This window comes from Haemaphysalis longicornis, unplaced genomic scaffold (genome assembly GCF_048455015.1).
Source record: "Haemaphysalis longicornis isolate Haplotype H1 unplaced genomic scaffold, Haemaphysalis longicornis Haplotype H1 scaffold_7, whole genome shotgun sequence".
NCBI lineage: Eukaryota > Metazoa > Arthropoda > Arachnida > Ixodida > Ixodidae > Haemaphysalis > Haemaphysalis longicornis.
In genome coordinates, this window is record NW_027526422.1 from 56481849 (window position 1) to 56499127 (window position 17279).

At 47.8% G+C, this 17279-nt stretch overlaps 1 protein-coding gene across 1 annotated transcript in view; it reads left to right on the forward strand.

Moving 5' to 3' along the window:
• Ador (Adenosine receptor) overlaps window positions 1-17048 on the forward strand; it is an 88073-nt gene extending 71025 nt beyond the window's left edge. The window contains exon 2 of the mRNA XM_077677391.1: window positions 13618-17048. Coding sequence (XP_077533517.1) covers window positions 13618-14454 — 837 coding nt within the window. The 3' untranslated portion in view covers window positions 14455-17048. The remainder of the gene's footprint in view (window positions 1-13617) is intronic.
• Window positions 17049-17279: the final 231 nt, after the last annotated feature.

A 17279-nucleotide genomic window follows, 5' to 3' on the forward strand; every position in this document is an offset into this window, starting at 1 on the left:
CATTCCGCCTTACCGAAGTCATCGACCATGCACATTATATATTGTTTCCCGCTGTGGTATAAGCAGGATTTATAGCGCGATTAAGGTTACTCGCGTTGAAAATGGAAGCACGTGTCTTATGACGTATGGAGAAAGAATGCGCGGAGTTGCGCGTAATGTAACGGAAACCTTGCGCTCACTAACTTATGCCGAAACAAAGTGAAATGTATGGGAAGTATACGATACAATCTCTCTGGCCGTACTCTTTGCATACAGAACCTTGCGTTGCGAGCTCTTGTTAAAAAAGGACAGAAAGAGGGAAGAAGGAATGAAAGAAAGACGACGTCTCTTCTTTGGCGCGAACTGGAGGACCGGAAAGTGGACGCCAACCAAGAACTTAATCAACTCGAATATTTTAGAATCCGTTCCACCCAAGACTCCTCGGTCACAGATATTCGCGCTCTATTAAGTTTTCGGTGACAAATCAATCAAGCGCTCTCGCGTGCAGCCTTAGTACGGAAGAACGGCCGAGCGAAAACAGGGGATAGTTTATTTCATTGTCTAGCAAGAACCGCGGCATCGATTCGGTGTGATCCATTGAATTTGATATCAGTTTCTCTAACTGTCGCTCATATTACACCCTTTCAATCATGACGGCTGCCTTTGCAGCATCGGAACTAATCTACCGTGCTCCCTTCCGAAATAACGACGTTAGAGTTTTCAATGACTTGGAATGACGAAATTTCTGAGTAAGGAAAGCCTTCCAGCAAAAATTTAATTCCATCCAAAATAAAGGAAATTGTTGGTGTATTTTGCAATGAATAAAAATACTAGGTGCATCGATAGCTCATAGTACCTCATAATACCACAGTGGACGGCAACACTTGGATGAGCTAAAAATTCAAAAAGCGATCATCCGTCCCTTCTCCGCAAGCATTTTCCAATTTGCACACTGCGATTTGTGGCTTTTAATAATGAGTGAGGCTTATTGACAAATGTTGTTGAAATTACTCAGATGGAGGACATTATATTATGCATGGGTGCTTCCAAACGCGTCGAAATGCGCACCCGGCAAGTTTCGATCATTGGATCTTGGACCGGGGCGCAGGAGGCCTCGCTCACTACTTCGACGCATTAAAACGAACCTCACACAGAAAAGACACATTCTAGAGCGGACGCACACACGTAAACATAGATTGAAAGAAGAGCCACGGAAGGTCACCGTCCTATTATTAATTTCGGCAGGAAGTAGCTTTTGTCGACGAACAAAAGGCCATGAAGGTTGGGAGGCCCTCGAACCCCTGTCTTGACATTCTAGCGTCATTTACGCTTTCAGTACTGGGGCAAAACGTTTCAAATAAAACAAGCGATGTATTCAGCGTGGATAAAGCGACTTTATTGGCCTGGAAGTAGACGAACCGAGACAATAGCCTGGTTACTCCGTAAAATGTTTAGGAGGGCGTCAACACAACTCGGGCGTCAACACAAAAGCAAGCTCCGAGCTGTTATAGCTTTTCCGTCGGCGACTGGCACCTTCACGGTCGCCCCGCGCATGTGTTTCTTCACACTGGAGAAGTTGGTCGATGCGCGCGATAAAAGGAGGGCCTATGCGGTCGAACTCGGGGGCGACGGTAGTTGGCTTGTTCTTTTGGCCGCCTGATTCAGCAAGTATTCTTGCAGACGGTAGGGAACAGGGCGCACAGCTACGTTTGTCATCTTTATTTACTCCGGCCGGGCGTCGCTCTCGGGCTGGTGAATGCGCTCTCTTCGCCCTATGCAGCGGTACGCAAAAGGGGGGTGAACAAGTAGACTGCTGCGATTTATGATAATGGTCGTAAGCTCCATTCTAGTGGCGCGTCTACACATATTACCACCAAGAGCTGTAATATACTGATTTAATCGATCTAGCAATGAAAGTAAAATTCTTTACTCGGCACCGTTAAGAGCCCCGTGTCGCAGAAAAGTGGGCGTCGTCGAAAGCGTTGACCATGGGTAAAAAAAAAAAAAAATGGCCGCGTATCTGCTCCTATCGTTGCAAATGTCAACAAAAGATGACAGTCTTTCGTCAACATTTGCCAAGTAAATGCCTTCCGTCGCTTTCCCGCTCACCTGTCATGCTGTCCTTTAGTGTCGCGCTCCTCGCAATGCAAACACACTAGAGGTTAGCTCAAGTTAATTAAAATTTACCGCGTTACCTTGCCCCAGGCCGGGTGCCTCGATGCCAGCGCTGCCGCACGGCGGAGACGCGCGTTAATCGAGGCACCCTACTTCAACGTTTATAGAACCACGTTGCCCTACTGCACGTACGTTCCAAGCAGAACGTGGAACCTATCTAGTGGAACCTTTCGTAATTGTTGCCGTTTGATTTCTGAAAATGCCGCCAAGAGCTATAGTGGGACGGGCGACAGCAGGCGACAGAGTGAACGCAGTGGATGACGTATTTCATTTGCTATTGCAAAAAGCAAGCATCCATGAATTTTTTCACAAAGGAACACTGTAAATATCACTTATGTATTGATTTTCTGCGTCATATTTGCGTAATGCCCTGTTCTTGTTCAACGATATTGACAAGTATGAACGTTGTCACCGGGATTTAACGTTTACATTTCGCTGTGGGTATATAAAACTATTGCACAGGTTCTGCTTCAATTTGGCCATGTGGCTAAATCGAGTCAGACAGGCAGCTTTTTTGTGTGTGAACTTGTGTGATGTTTACTTCGTTTTCTTTGTACCACATTGCGTATATCCTGTGCCCTGTCGACCCGTGTAGTAGCTAACTACAGCGGGTCCTAGCTGTAACTAGATTTTAATAAATTCTCTTTTCTACAGACAGACAGACGTACAGACAGACATATAGACAGTCCACAATTTTTGAGTTTAAGTAGCCCAAGAAAGACTATCGCCTTTAAAATATGCCCCTGTGAAAAATCTCGTAGCGCCACTTTTCAACGCCCACTCAAGCACGTAAGGTCGTAAGGCGCTGCCTCAACAGATGACGTGTAAGCAGGCGAGAAAACTTCGCCGTTCGCGGAAGCTGTACAAATGTAAAGGAGTGTTATGGCACGCCAATTGCGTCATTGTGTGGATCAAGAACATGACCAGCCAATGGTAACGCGGTGCGATCCGGTCCTGATAACGATATCGCGTTCCACGCTTAATTAATTGATTGTAGGGTTTAACACGCCAACGCAATGCAGGCGATGAACCGCACCGTAGTGGAGGGCTCCGGATTAATCTTGACCACTTGGAGGTCTATAACGTGCGCCGAAATCTCGTACACGCGGACGTTTTTGCTTTTCACCTCAGTCAGAAAAGCGGCCGCCGCGGCCGGGAATCGAACCCGCGACCTCGTGCTCAGCAGCGCAACGCCCTAGCCACTGAGCCACCGCGGTGGGTTCCACGCTTAAAGACGAAGCTTAAGAGTCCTCCCTTTTTTGAGTGTGCCCACAGCCATCAATCATGGTCTGCGGAAGCGGATAATAAACAACTTGAAAGGTAGCATTAACCTCGCTTGTATTGAGGGAAATTAAGGATATGCGTAACGAGGTAAAAAGAAGTTGCACGGTCAGAAACTGAAGCGGTGCAGTTTCGTCAAGCTGACATTGTTGCCGGGTGCAAAGTCGCCTATATAGCTGTTCCCACCAGAAATGAAACTTCGCAAAGTGGAGAACTATGTTTGTCTGGATTGAGCAATTCTGCTAATGAGTACAGTTTGCCGTTGCTAGGGAACGAAGTGGGGTTACGGGCACCTCAGCCAACCGGACTCCGGGAATCGCCGCATTTGGGCTGTTTCCGTTTCCGGCTTGCAACGTGGCATTATCGAGCCCCTGCTTGATTAATTCACCGGAGTGATGAAACGAAGGCTTGATGATTGTGTTGCACAAACACTATAGACAGAGCTTTGTCGTGTCTATTTTGGAAGGGATCTCTGGTTGAATTTGGAAAAATATAAGGGTGATCGTTACGGCGTGAGGACTCTGTAGGCTTCTGCGGGTATGTACAGCAATTGAACGCTCGTTTTGTCGTTGCGTTGACGGAGTATATAACTCCGTACATTTTTTTCCAAACAAAAATTGATAAAGAGTGCCAATTCGTATTCTTGACAATGGCTGTGTGAGGCTTTTACGCGACTACCCGCAGCGCACTTCCCCACACGCGAGTATTGCACTACATTTCATTAAAAATGAAATTCATGAGTCATTCCACTTCGCGAATATTACCACCGAAGCTTGAAAATTGACTACACGCGGCGTCCTCATTTCGACAACAATAGAGAAGCGAAATTAAAAAAAAAAAAGGAGAACGGCAACTTGTCTTGACAACAATACCGCCGCCCCGAGGAGCCGGAGGAAACTATAACGCAGACAAAGTTAGGGCGGTGGGAACGTATACACATGGCCGACGCGGTTCGCGCTGCGCCGAACCTGCGAGAAATCTTGTCTCTGCTTGAGACTCTAATAATCTCGAAAATGATGCCTATATACTGATAATTAACTTGCTAAATCTACTTAAAATTCATATCCTAGAAATAGACATATAACGTTGAGGTGCCAATCATACCCGCCGCGGTGGCTCAGTGGCTAAGGCGTTGAGCTGCTGAGCCCGAGGACGCCAGTTCGATTCCCGGCCGCGGCGGCCGCTTCTCTAATGGAGGCGAAAAGCAAAAACGCCCGTGTGTACGAGATTTTGGTGCACGTTAAGTATCCCCAGGTGGTCAAAATTAAACCCGAGCCCTCCATTAAAACCGCCAAAATTAAAACCGCGCGCCTCATCGCCTGCGTTGCGTCGGTGCGTTAAACCCTACAATCAAAATCAATCGAGGTGCCAGTCATGAAGTTCGATCTTGAATATGATGCCTACCATTAACTAATCCACACAAAATGGAAATTCAAGTAAGAAAACGTATAGGCCTGAGGTTCGCATCCATGTTTTGGGTGGCGTGCTACTTTGATGGTGAATGCGGGCTATAGAACTTCACTTCCTTCCAAGACACGTGAATTTATTTTCTCGAGCATGAAAAATAAATGAAACCATAGCCATATAAGCTTCGCTTGAAAAAGGTTCGGCGCTTCCAGATCCAATTAAATTCGTATATCACGAGGCAAGCTATGGACTTCCCAACTTGGAATTTGCTGTGCACGAGGTATTTTGAATTTCAATTTCGTCAAGCGTGGATGTATCACGCCTATTTGACAGCGATATAATTGTAGGGATTGAAACAGCTGAACGCCGGCACAAAATGTAATGTGTGGACGCCCGGAATTTAATGCAAGATGAACACGTTTCAATTCCGTTCTGCGGGTGTTTGTCGAACGCCGGAGACAGGGAAATGCAAAAAGAGCAAGATAGAAAGAGAATCTTGATGGCGAAACTCACGGCGATGAAGACAGTGCTGAGATTCTCTTAGTACGGGAGTTGTTCTCACTTGCCAGCCTCTTGGGAAATGCGTTCACTGAGGTGCGAGCCATTGGAAAGACCCCGCGAAAATATTGCTAACAAGAGCAAGAATGTACCAGAACAATTAGCGTTACGCGAAAAAGTAAGAAAAAGTATTTTTCGTTTATATTTAAACTTTCTCGATGACTACATATGAACCATTATACTGTCCTAATGTTGCAATACGACCATCAAGTGCATCCTTCTTATACAAACCTTCCAACATCCCGCAAAGCTTCCTCTCTCTCCAGCTTAAATTTTGTTGACGGGATGACAGTTATTTGTTCTCAGCTCTCAGTATGCGAGATGCACAACATGAACGGGGGAAAACGCGAAATAAGATGAAGTGCTGTAAGCCTTACACCTAAAGTCAACACAGGCAAACAAAGCACAGCCACCTTTTGTCTATATCTCACAGCCAGGCGCTGTACAGTCGCAAGCACCACATCCATCACATACGGTTCAAAAAGGAAAGCCTTGTCAAGCTTTCGCAGCCAATAGACTGCTCGTTGTGTCGCAGTTTGGGCAGCTAGCGGAAGTGAAGCTTCTTCCGATGTCCCCATCTACAGTCCATGCTGCTCTGATTAGCAGTGCGGGAGTCAGAGAGCTTTCCTTTTGTTTGCATCACTTCTACCGAGTTCGGAGAGCCTCACTTCCCTTTTCTGTTCCCCTTGCGTTTCCTCCTTTTAAGACGCTTCTCAACCTTTTTCTGTATTAGACGTATCTTGCGGAGTTACTGCTCCGAAAATAGGCTGACCCGTATCGGGAAACAAGAGTCGCTGTTTCCGCTCTTCCAACTTCTTGGGGCTGCCATCCTTTTTTATTTTTATTTGACGAAAAGGCTGATGTCTCAAGCCTGAGGGCTGCAGGCTAGCCCGCACAAGAGCCACCCATGACGTCAGTCTGGCCTATTTACTTAAGGCTCTATGTCGGCCGTCCGAAGACACATCTACAAGAACGGTTCATTTATTGATGCAGATGTTTCTTTCGCCGTGGTTTTCTGCTGTGCGTACGGGCATATCACAGTCAAAGTTAACGGTCTGACCTGCCTATGATGTAATTTGGTGACACGAGCACTCAGGCTAGAGCAGGCGGGTGTTTTAGGCGGTGTTAATTCGTCGCAGGCGGGAGAGCAGCAGTCTTAGTGAACTATATAACCGCCAGAAATGCAGAACCTGTTACGACTAGAGAACGCAGCTTAATTCCGGAAATACGGAACTAGATGAGTGAAATAAAGAGCTTCGCACACTATTATGAGCTGTTCCTGGTGTCGAGGTGAATCGACGAGAAACATGCACTTTGTTTCAAATTTCTGCTTGACACCACCGCAAAGTTGTAAAGTCAGCAATAAGTAACGGAAACCGTGCCTGTATAAATACTTACAGAGCGCTATGGCAGTTCGTTATTGACAAGTTCGCAGAAACTTTCAAACAAAAATTGACAGATTATATACGTTAACATTATTTCCTTTCAGCCGCTTCTTATCTCTGCACTTGCGATGGATATTTCTAATGCATATCTGTTTTAAAAATTTTGCTGTTTCGGTGGCTGGAAAGAACGCTGGCCGCATCAGTCTCACCTACGCAGAGTCCTTCTAGACTTTCTTACGCGACTAGTTTATTGACGTGATACTTCACTGCATATCATAAAATAATGTGGAGAGAGAGAGAGACAAAACTTTTTATTGAACTAAGGTGGGGTGGTTCCTCATTTCAGGTAACCATGTGCTGTCCCTGCTCGACTGGCCCTCTCGACCAGCAGAAGTTGATCTTGAGGGAGGGAGCTGGACAGCAGTATCTCCCACTGCTCCGGGGTAGGGGAAGGAAAAGGGGCTGGCAGGTCTGGGTTCTTGACACACTCCCATATTATGTGCCGTAGAGTGCCTGGTTGAGTACAGAATTTACATTGTGCGTCGAATTGTGTAGGAAATAACAGATGCATCCTGACTGGATGTGGAAACGTATTTGTCTGTATTAGTCTGAGTGTGGTTTCTTGGTTCCTTGAGAACTGTGGGTGTGGTGCCGGGAATGTTCTTCTACTGAGCCTGTAGTGTTGAGTAATTTCGTGGAAGGTTCTGAGTGGCGTGGGTTCCGGTGTCTCCTCCGCGGCCTGGTGGGCGAGATCTCGGGCCATGAGATGGGCGTGTTCGTTGCCTCTCATGAAGGAGTGGGCCGGTGTCCACACAATTGCCACCTTCCTGTCCGGCGTCTTGCTTTTCAGGATGCGTAGCGTCACAGGTGACACCCATCCCGACATGAAGCTGCGGCATGCCTCTTGTGAGTCTGTGACAATGGTCGTGGTGTTGGTTTGCGTGAGGGCGAGAGCGATGGCAAGTTCTTCAGTTTCTTTGGCTGTGGCTCTTGGAATGGATGCACTGGTCAAATGCTTACACCCGTCCGTCACCACGGCCACCATGGCTCTTTTACCGTTGTAGTGGGCTGCGTCGGTGTAGGTCGTCGTCGGGACTCGGGAGTAAATCTGATTCAGCGTTTTTGCGCGTGCTTCTCTGCGACCTTGATGGTAGTTCGGGTGCATGTTTCTAGGTATCGGGTGGACTATTATGGATTTGCGCCACGATTCCGGGATCGCCTGCGACTGGGGCTGGTCTCGTGGAACCCACTGAAGTTTGGTCAGTACACTGCGGCCCGTTCGTGTACGAGCGAGCCGTGCCCTTTGATTTGACAAGTGGCCCTCAACGAGTTCCGATACAGTATTGTGCAGCCCCATACGTAGTAACTTGTCTGTGGATGCGCTCATGGGTAATCCAAGGGCTTGCTTAAGTGACTTGCGTATGAGCACGTCGATCTTCTCCTGTTCCGTTCTACTCAGGATGACGTATGGAGTCACGTAGGTTATTCGTGAGAGGACGAACGCTTGGATAAGCCTGAGCGTGTCGCTCTCTTTCATGCCTCTGTGTCGGTTCGTGACCCTGCGTACCATATGCGTGACCTGTTCGATGGTCTTGGTGAGTTGCTCTACCAATGCATTGTTCTTGCCGTCCGCCTGGATGAGCAGACCCAGAATCCTGATTGATTTGCTTGGCTTGATGTCGTGCCCATCGAGGGTGATTTGGATGTTGTCGACATCTTTATTTGTTCGGCGTCTCCTCACCACGAGAAGCTCAGACTTCTGTGGCGAGCACGACAGCCCACATCTATTTGCGTACTCATTTACAGCGTCGGCGGCGAGCTGGAGTGTGTCCTGCAACCCTCCTAGGGAATCGGGGCCCGTCCACAGGGTCACGTCGTCCGCGTACAGGGCATGGCTTAAGTTAGGTATTCTTCTCAGCTGCTCTGGGAGATCCAGGAGTGCGATGTTGAAGAGTAATGGGGAGAGGACTGAGCCTTGGGGAGTCCCTCTACTCCCGAGAGTGATGGGATTAGAGGTGACGCCCCCGATCTTGAGTATGGCTTTGCGGTTGGAAAGAAAATCAACAATGTAGTTGTAGGTCCTCTCCCCGCATCCTGTTTTGGCCAAGTTTTGAAGGATCGCCTCGTGTGCCACGTTATCGAAGGCTCCTTTCAAGTCCAGAGTGAGGATAGCCCTCGGGGAGTGACGCGTGGCAGGGACGAGGACCTCCTCCTTCAGTTGGATGAGCACGTCTTGTGTCCCGAGATGTTTCCTGAAGCCAAACATTGTGTCCGGCATTTGTTGTGTTGCATCAAGGTGGTTTTGTAGCCTTTTCAGTGTAATTCTTTCCATAATTTTGCCAATACAGGATGTTAGCGATATCGGTCGCAGGTTCTCAATGTGTGGCGATTTGCCCGGCTTCGGGATGAAGCGAACCTCAGCCATCTTCCATTGATCCGGGAGTTTTCCTTTCATCCAGAAGGTGTTAAAATGACTAAGCAGGATTTCCATGGTGGGGTCATCTAGGTTGGCAATAAGCTTGTTTGTAATTTGGTCTGGGCCCGGGGCAGTGTTCCGCTTGCTGTCTGCTATTGCCTCTCGTAGCTCGTACAGTTGGATCTCCTTGTCTAGCTCGGGGTTGGGATTTCCTTTGTAGGGAGGGGGAGAAAAGCCTCCATGTGTCTGGAGGTACTTCTTCTCCAGCTCCTCCAGAAGTTCGGCGCTGGTTCCAGAATAGGCGTTGAGGGTGCGTATTAGGTCCCTGTTAGACGCCCCTTTGCTTTTCAGAGGGTCGATTAAGTGTCTACTTAGTTGCCATGTTTTCTTTGTGGTCAATGTGCCTTGTAGGCCATCGCAGACTTGTAACCAATTATCTTTGCATAGTGCTGCCGCATAATCTTCAGCCTGTTTGTTTATGAGGGATATACGCTTCCGGAGCTTTTTATTGTGTCTTTGCCGCTTCCACCTTCTTGTGAGACTGTGTCGCGCTTCCCATATGTGGAGGAGTTTTGCGTCCACATAAGGTATCCTGTAAGAGGTATCAACAGTTTGAGTGTGTGCTTGGGCATCTCTAAGAGCCGCCTGCGTCAGTTCTTCATAGGATAGTTCAGAGTCGAGGTCCTGTGAGACCCTGGCCTGACGGAAACCATCCCAGTTCGTGATACGGGCTGATCCAATACGAGCCTTGTAATTTTTGTCCTTGATTAACAGATGGATTATGTCATGGTCAGATCCAAGATTTTCCTGCGTATTAGTCCAGGTAATATCTAGAGGTCCCGCTAACAAGGTAAGGTCGGGACTAGTATCTCTGGATACGCTGGTGCCCGTTCTAGTAGGGGTGTCGGGGTCGTTGAGCAGCGTTAGATGATCTTGCTGGATGGATTGTACTATAGCTTTCCCCTTTTTGGAGTTGTGAGAGTACCCCCATAATTGGTGTGGGGCGTTAAAATCTCCCATGATTATGAGGGGTGAGTTCCTTGCTAATAATAGGGCTTCCTGGATAACGTCTCGTATTCCAGGCTGTGTGCGCGATGGCCGGCAATACATGTTAAGTATAAACAAATTGGATTTCTTCTTTGCTGACGGAGATAGAATTTCGACGAGCGTATGCGCGCAGTCTTTCTGTGGAGTGAGGTGTTGAGTCGCCGCAACGTAACCTTTGACGAGAATCGCTGTAGACTTTCCTGTAGGATCGGCATATGTGATGTAACCTGGCAGACGAGGGGTACTATTAGTTTCCTGTAATGCAATTATTTCTGGTTGAGGGTCAAGGTAGGAGACGTACTGTTGAAGTTCGCCCTTCTTGTTTTTTATACCACGGCAGTTCCATTGGAGAACCACTGTGGCGTTTGTTTTATTTGATGTGGCCGTCATGTTGAATGGTTGAGTCCTTGTTTTCGACCGAAGATTCTCGTAAGTATGGGGAGAGCCTGATAATGTGGAAACGCGAGTTTACAATGACCAAGCTATTGTGTAGTCGGCTTGACTGCTGAACATTGGGCGCATTTCAAATTGGTTTCGCATGAATACACGAAGGTATTGCAAGGAAGACATTCATGGAAGGCTGTGGAAGTTATGGAAGTTTTTCAAAATATGAAGGTCCTTGGGTCTTTTATTTAATACTCCTTACAACCCCTTGTCATGAGCCTATGTGGCGCATGCTGTCACGCGTTACAGATAGTCGGACAAATTTAGGGGGAAAATAACCTTCGAATGCTTGCACACTAAAAATCAGGCCAAAGCCATCTCCGGTCGGTGACAGCGGTGACATTTTGCCCTGTGCGCGCACATATCGCAGCTTGGTTTCTACGCTAGCGAATTTTCATTTGGGCGTGTATTTCGCAGGGCTCTCAAACTCCCAGGTTTGCTATAACAAGATTCGCAAGTGCGAACACACTAGCAAACGCAAGGAACGGTTCGTGAACGTTTCTTCGTCGATCGCACTAGCTCCCTAGTTACCCCGTCTGTATTCTCCTATCCCAGTTGTTGCGGTGCACGTTGATGTCGGATTTCCGTAGCTGTCACTGTTGCATTACTGGCCATGATGAATGGATGACGGATGGCGGTTGCTGAAGCAAGCACGGATCAATCCTTCCGCTAATGCACCCTCGACAGAAGTTGGATCCAGCTCCCATTGTTTGCGCCTTTCGTTTGGTTCAAATGGATCCTTCAAAGGGATGGTTCAAATGCGAAAAACTAAGCTATTCTGGAGGCGAAAAATGCATCATGTAGGAGTGTAGCAGGCTTTTTTTTTTTATTGCATTAGGCGGCGATTGCGGGAAATAGCGGGTATGGGGTCTGCTACCAGCAACCTTTTCACAATTTCCGTTGGGAAAACATTTCGCCAGAAAGTAGAAGATAGCACAGGCGGAGGAGGAGGAGGAGGAGGAGGAAGAGGAGGAGGGATGCCTTTAATAATGAAGAGAAGTCGGCCTGGCAGCGAGCTTGGTCTGCTACTCCACATGAACATGAGAGGTGCGAAATTGAAAAGCAGACACAAAAACTCATACAGACACTACAAACGCAAATAAGCACACAGAAACTGACAAACGCAGGATCACGCGCACAGCGTACGCAGAGTAGTAAAGTTAAGGCAAACGTTCACAGGGTTTCATTCAAAATTGATTATAGGAAGTGTCATTTTCGCAACTCCCAGTGGAAGCCAAATTTAGCCGAATGAACAAACCGAGGTGTGTCTTTTTAGATTAAAAAAAGTGATAAAAGCGTGAGCATTGATTACTAATGAGTGTGTACAAAAACCGACCACCATTTCATGGCAGAATTCCAATTCAATGAGCAAGTCTTAAGAGGTAGTGACGGTCTTCCGGCTTTTAACAAACTACATTGCACGAAGAAAGACAATCTTTTTTCTCGAGAGGAACTATGCCGGGTATCCTGCTGCCCTGCTGCCCTATTACAAGGAGTGAAGTTTATTTCCCGGTAACATCGAAGGCAGCCACCTGTGTTAAAAGCGCATTTACTCGATTCTAAGCACTTCATTTTTTCCGAGGTCGCAATGGCCAAAGTTAGGAAGGGGGGGCGGGGGGGGGGGGGGGGGAAGGGGGCGCTTAGATTTGCATGCAAACGTTTTTCCCAATTCTTTTTTTTTTCTGAAAGTAGGAGAGGGTGCTTAGAATCGAGGGGTACTTAGAATCGCGAAAATCCGGTATGTACCACGCGGGTGAATCGGTCGTGAGCAGCTTCCGAGGGGCCATTAACTGCACTGACTTCATGAGTCACTTCAACCCGGATCACTTCACCCTTTTCTCACTTACAAGGAAGTTAAGTGAGGGGGTGGGGTGAATCTTGATTGTGCATCTTGGAGCAGGAATCTTTAATGGCCGTGGGCGGTGTTGAAAGAAAAGAGGTTCACTCCTCCGCAAACAGGACCTGAAGTTAGTAAGCCAATGTAAATCGACCGTTAACTGGTTCCCAGGAGCCATTACCTTCCTCTGAAACTTCTTGTAGGAGCTGTCATTGACGTTGGTTAGTTATAGGCATTTGCAGGTTGGGAACGGAGGTTTTAACTACGAACGCCGAGGCCCGGAACGCTCACCGCGTGACACCGACAGCTTGGTTGTGGTAAAAGAAGAGCAGTACTCAGTCTCACGAAAGTCGAAGCTAGATTCGCGCATTGGGCACTTTAGCTTGTTTATCAAGGAAATGTTTTATTCGTGGAATGTTGTCGTTTTGCACAAACTAGCGTTACATTCATGGACACTGTGGCATCAAGTTTCTGCGAATACTACTTCACTCGTACTAATCACAGATGTCAGGTCAGGTAAAGGATGCTGTGTTTCCGGTGGTTCCAAAGGATGTTTTGTGGGCGTATCCATAAAAAAAAATTTGTGACTGAGCATGATGTCCTCGCTTTGATTCCACACAGAATACACAAAAAATTATTGTAGCCGTGGTGGCAGTCCTTAGAAAAACCAACCGGGGGCTCAAAAATGCGATATACCGTATGGTCGATGTGCTCCTTGATTGTGTTAACCTACAAATCAGATGTTTTTGATTAGGGTGAGGGGCATAATTGCGCTACTGAAAGCATGCATAAGCAATAAAAGTCAACCGTATATTAGATACGTTAGCAGTCGTATGTGCACATTGCTGTTTAACAGATTGCTTCACCTTTCTTCGTATGCACTTCTGTAACCACTTCGAATTAGTGCGCTGAAATAAGGTTATTTAGGTAGGACTGGGCACGTTTCATTTTAACGTTTTATATTTGCGCCCGGCTAAATATTATAATCTTAGAGCAATGCCACTTTAAAAATCATTATTGAAAGGTGTGTATTTCCTTCCCTACGCGCCTATTAATCCGATGCCTCTTTTCTCTTCCACTCTTTGCAGCTGCGACAGATTACTGTGTTCGGGGATTCCGCGCGGAACGACCACCTCTCAACGCCATCGAGGGGAAACAACAACCGCTCCGACGAGGCACTCTGCAGCGCACCGTTCAAGGAAACCCCCAACCTCAGCGACATGGAGCGATATCGGCGCGTCGACGCAGATTTCCACGACCCGAGTCCGCAGCGGTCCCCCACCAACCACAAATGCCAAGCTCCTACTTGCCAGGAGGGAGCCACCAAGAAGATGGGCATGCTTTTCAGCCCCAAAAAAGCGCACCCACATAGAAAAGAGAAGGGCAGCGCAAAGACCGAGAACGGACATGTGGCGGTGGACGGCCGTTTCCGGAATAACCAGCTGAACGGAACCGGAAGCCACGACCACCGCCTGCACGCACGCCGTCCTAGCGACGGCGAGAGTTCGGAGCACCACTGCTTCCCGCTCCACCTGGGCCACCACCACAGCCAGCAGCACAAGCGCGAAGTGCGCACGGCCAAAGCGCTGCTGTCCATCGTGCTGTTCTTCATGATCTGCTGGTTCCCCCTGTACACGCTCAACTGCGTCAAAGCGTTCTGCGTCTCGTGCGACCCGCCCGTCTGGGTGTTCGACGGCCTCATCATCCTCTCGCACATGAACTCGGCCCTCAACCCGCTGCTGTACGCGTACCGAATGAGCGACTTCCGCGACGCCTTCAAGAGGCTGCTCCGGTGCAAGTCCCCGGCCCCCGCGGCCGACATCTTGTTGTTCTACCGCAACGCGGGGTCGCCCCCCGTTCACAGGACCAGCGAACAGAGCTGCCACAGAGTGGTTATAGGTGAGACCTTCATGCCGGTGCTGTGAGTCAAAGAAACAATTGTATCGCCGAACGTGCACGCTTGAGACGATCCGAGGTCCATGTCCGCTCAGCATGCCACAGGATGTTACGGTGACAAGACACTCCGCGCTCAGCGTCGCATGCAGCCGTTTTTTAACGCTACAGGTGGCTGGCTATCGAGCGGGTCGATTTCCGGCATATTTTGGCAGGCAAGCACCGCCTTTTCCAGCAGCAACAACAACAGAAGGCCGAGCCAACATTATCCTCAACGGCATACAGTGTTCGGGGCTTGTGCGAAGACATCGATTCCGCAGTCTCATCTTATCCCAAGCCTAACCATCTCGCTTTTCGTCGGCTGCATACTTGTGGAAAGTCGCACGAACAACAGCAACAAACTGCTTTACGGGGCACGGGACTTCAGTCAAGGGACGACACTGAACTTGCATGTCGCGGCTCGGTGACCCGGTGTTGAAAACGTGAAGGAGAACTACAGCAGCGTGTATTTTTCTGTCTCAGTGTTGTCAGTGCGTGCAAAGATTTGCGCACAATGTACGAGCGTGCACGCTAATTTATATCACAGCATTTACAGCGCGGAAACTCCAGTGTTGTACTAGTTTTGGTACCTGTGATGTGACATATGTGTTCTAACTGTCCTGGATGTAGATGGTGCTTGCTGTAAGAACAGTCTTCGACAACGGTCGGACAGAGCCGGTCTTTGCAGTGGACCCTTTATGATAGATATGTTCGGAATGGGGTTAAAACAGAACACCATTCGCCAAAAAGCCAATTACGCGGCATGGGTCTCCGTTTGCGCGCTAGTGTGAAAGACTTTATTTATAACAAAGTACTCGTCTGTCGACGCGTCGTCGCTCGTCTTGTCGCAGCACGCAGCGAAATTTGTGAAGATAAGGTTGCGCGCGCTCTTGTCTACAGTAGTATGATAAAAGGCAACCCCGCAGGAGCGCATTGGACTAGAAAGAACATTTGATTAATATTGGTCGGATGATAAAGTGTTTGATTAATTGAAAGTCTCGGTTGATTATAAACGATTGTTATCAAGCTTTGGTTAATACCCACCTGTTTTCTCTCTTGCCAGCTGGTCGTCAATGCCGCATCATTTACTGTTATTACGACGCACCCACAATCTTTGTGCGACGTACCTTTCAAGCGATGTGGTTTGCATGGGTGACAAGAATATGGAGTGTATGCAGACGACGCTGCAAAACGTGAATTAACCGAACATTCCAAAAATATATCCAGAGTATGTATCATATTGATTGTCTTAACCTTCCTCGTGCGCTTTGTCGATATGTTTTGGTAGGTACACTGAAACTGGCAAGAATCTGAATGAGCAACTCGGCGTGAAGCCTTATTGCGCTGGATTTTGCCCAGAATTGCTGTGTTGATGCTCACAACGACGAAGAATGCGTTTGCGTGTATACACCGACAAACCCTGATACCACTGAAAAGAGTAGCTTTATGGTCAATCTTGTGTAGACGCATATGCCGCCAATGTTTTCTCTTTGCGGGCAACAGGACCGCTGAGTTCTCCCCTCAAGTCTCACTTAAAGGCGGACCAGTAAATGTCGCTGCTCGGCTAGTTGGTGCATTGCAGCGAAAGGAAAAAAGCGCTAAAAAGAGACTCACAGAGGGAAGATATGTCAGTCAGTCTTCCTTTGTGTGTTTGATTTTAGCGCTTCTTCCTTAAGCTGTCAAAGATGGTGCTGTGATACATGGAGGGTGCTTACGCGAGGCTGCGAACGTCACTGACTGGCTGTCAGGACAGGGTAGATGTAGCCGTGTCTCAACATGTTTCCGAATCCATCCAGCTCATAACCCGCCGCGGTGACTCAGTGGCTAAGGCGTTGCGCTGCTGAGCAGGAGGTGGCGGGTTCGATTCCCGGCCGCGGCGGCCACTCTTCTAATCGAGGCGAAAAGGAAAAACGCCCGTGTGTACGAGATTTCGGCGCACGTTAAAGATCCCCAGGTGGTCAGAATTAATCCGGATCCCTCCACCCACTACGGCGCGCCTCATCGCCTGCGTTGCGTCGGCGCGTTAAACCCTACAATCAATCAATCATCCAGCTCATAAAGATTTCACCAATATTCCCAAGAGCTGCTTAATTACCAATGCATACAGTGGATCACTGACTATCTTAACCCTTTTGCCCTGTTCCACTGTACAGAGACGAATTCTTGCGTCTGTCTTGGAGAGTTCGAGGGCCTAAATTCGCGGATAAGTTTTTCCGCCCGTTCTTGTAAAATTCGTTACTTCCTACGCGCATCATGTGTACACTATTTAAAAACCCACGGAAAATGTCCCACCTAAACCTATTGGCCAGAAGATCCCGTCAGAGATCGGCGCCGATTTTTTCATTGTTGTACTGTGCGGGTGCCGATCAGTGCTTAGTAGTCGATTACAATCACAGTTTTTGTATCGTTTTGTTCTCATTTGGTATATTTTGCACCTTTTTTTATTATGACATAGTCTAAGATACAAACAACGTAAATGGTACAGTGTAAGTAGCTTTCCAGTGATGGTATCGGTTTCACACTTCTAGATGTCTGTAAAGTCGCTGCTCTTGCAGCATGTGCTTACGGTTAAATTAAAGCGCATGCTAAACCCTTATGTTGTGCTGTTGTGCTTATCCTGTGAAGGCTGAACACTCGTCCCAGGTATGTATTAAGTTTCTTCCTCTTCCGATAAAAGTTTGTTTGTTATTACAACACAAATGTGTACACGATAAATAACTCTATAGGAGGTCCCATAGCTAAAGACTGCGGAGGAACCTCTTAGGAGGGTTGTTAATAAAAAAGCGGTTAAAACCATTATAATATTTATATGAAACAA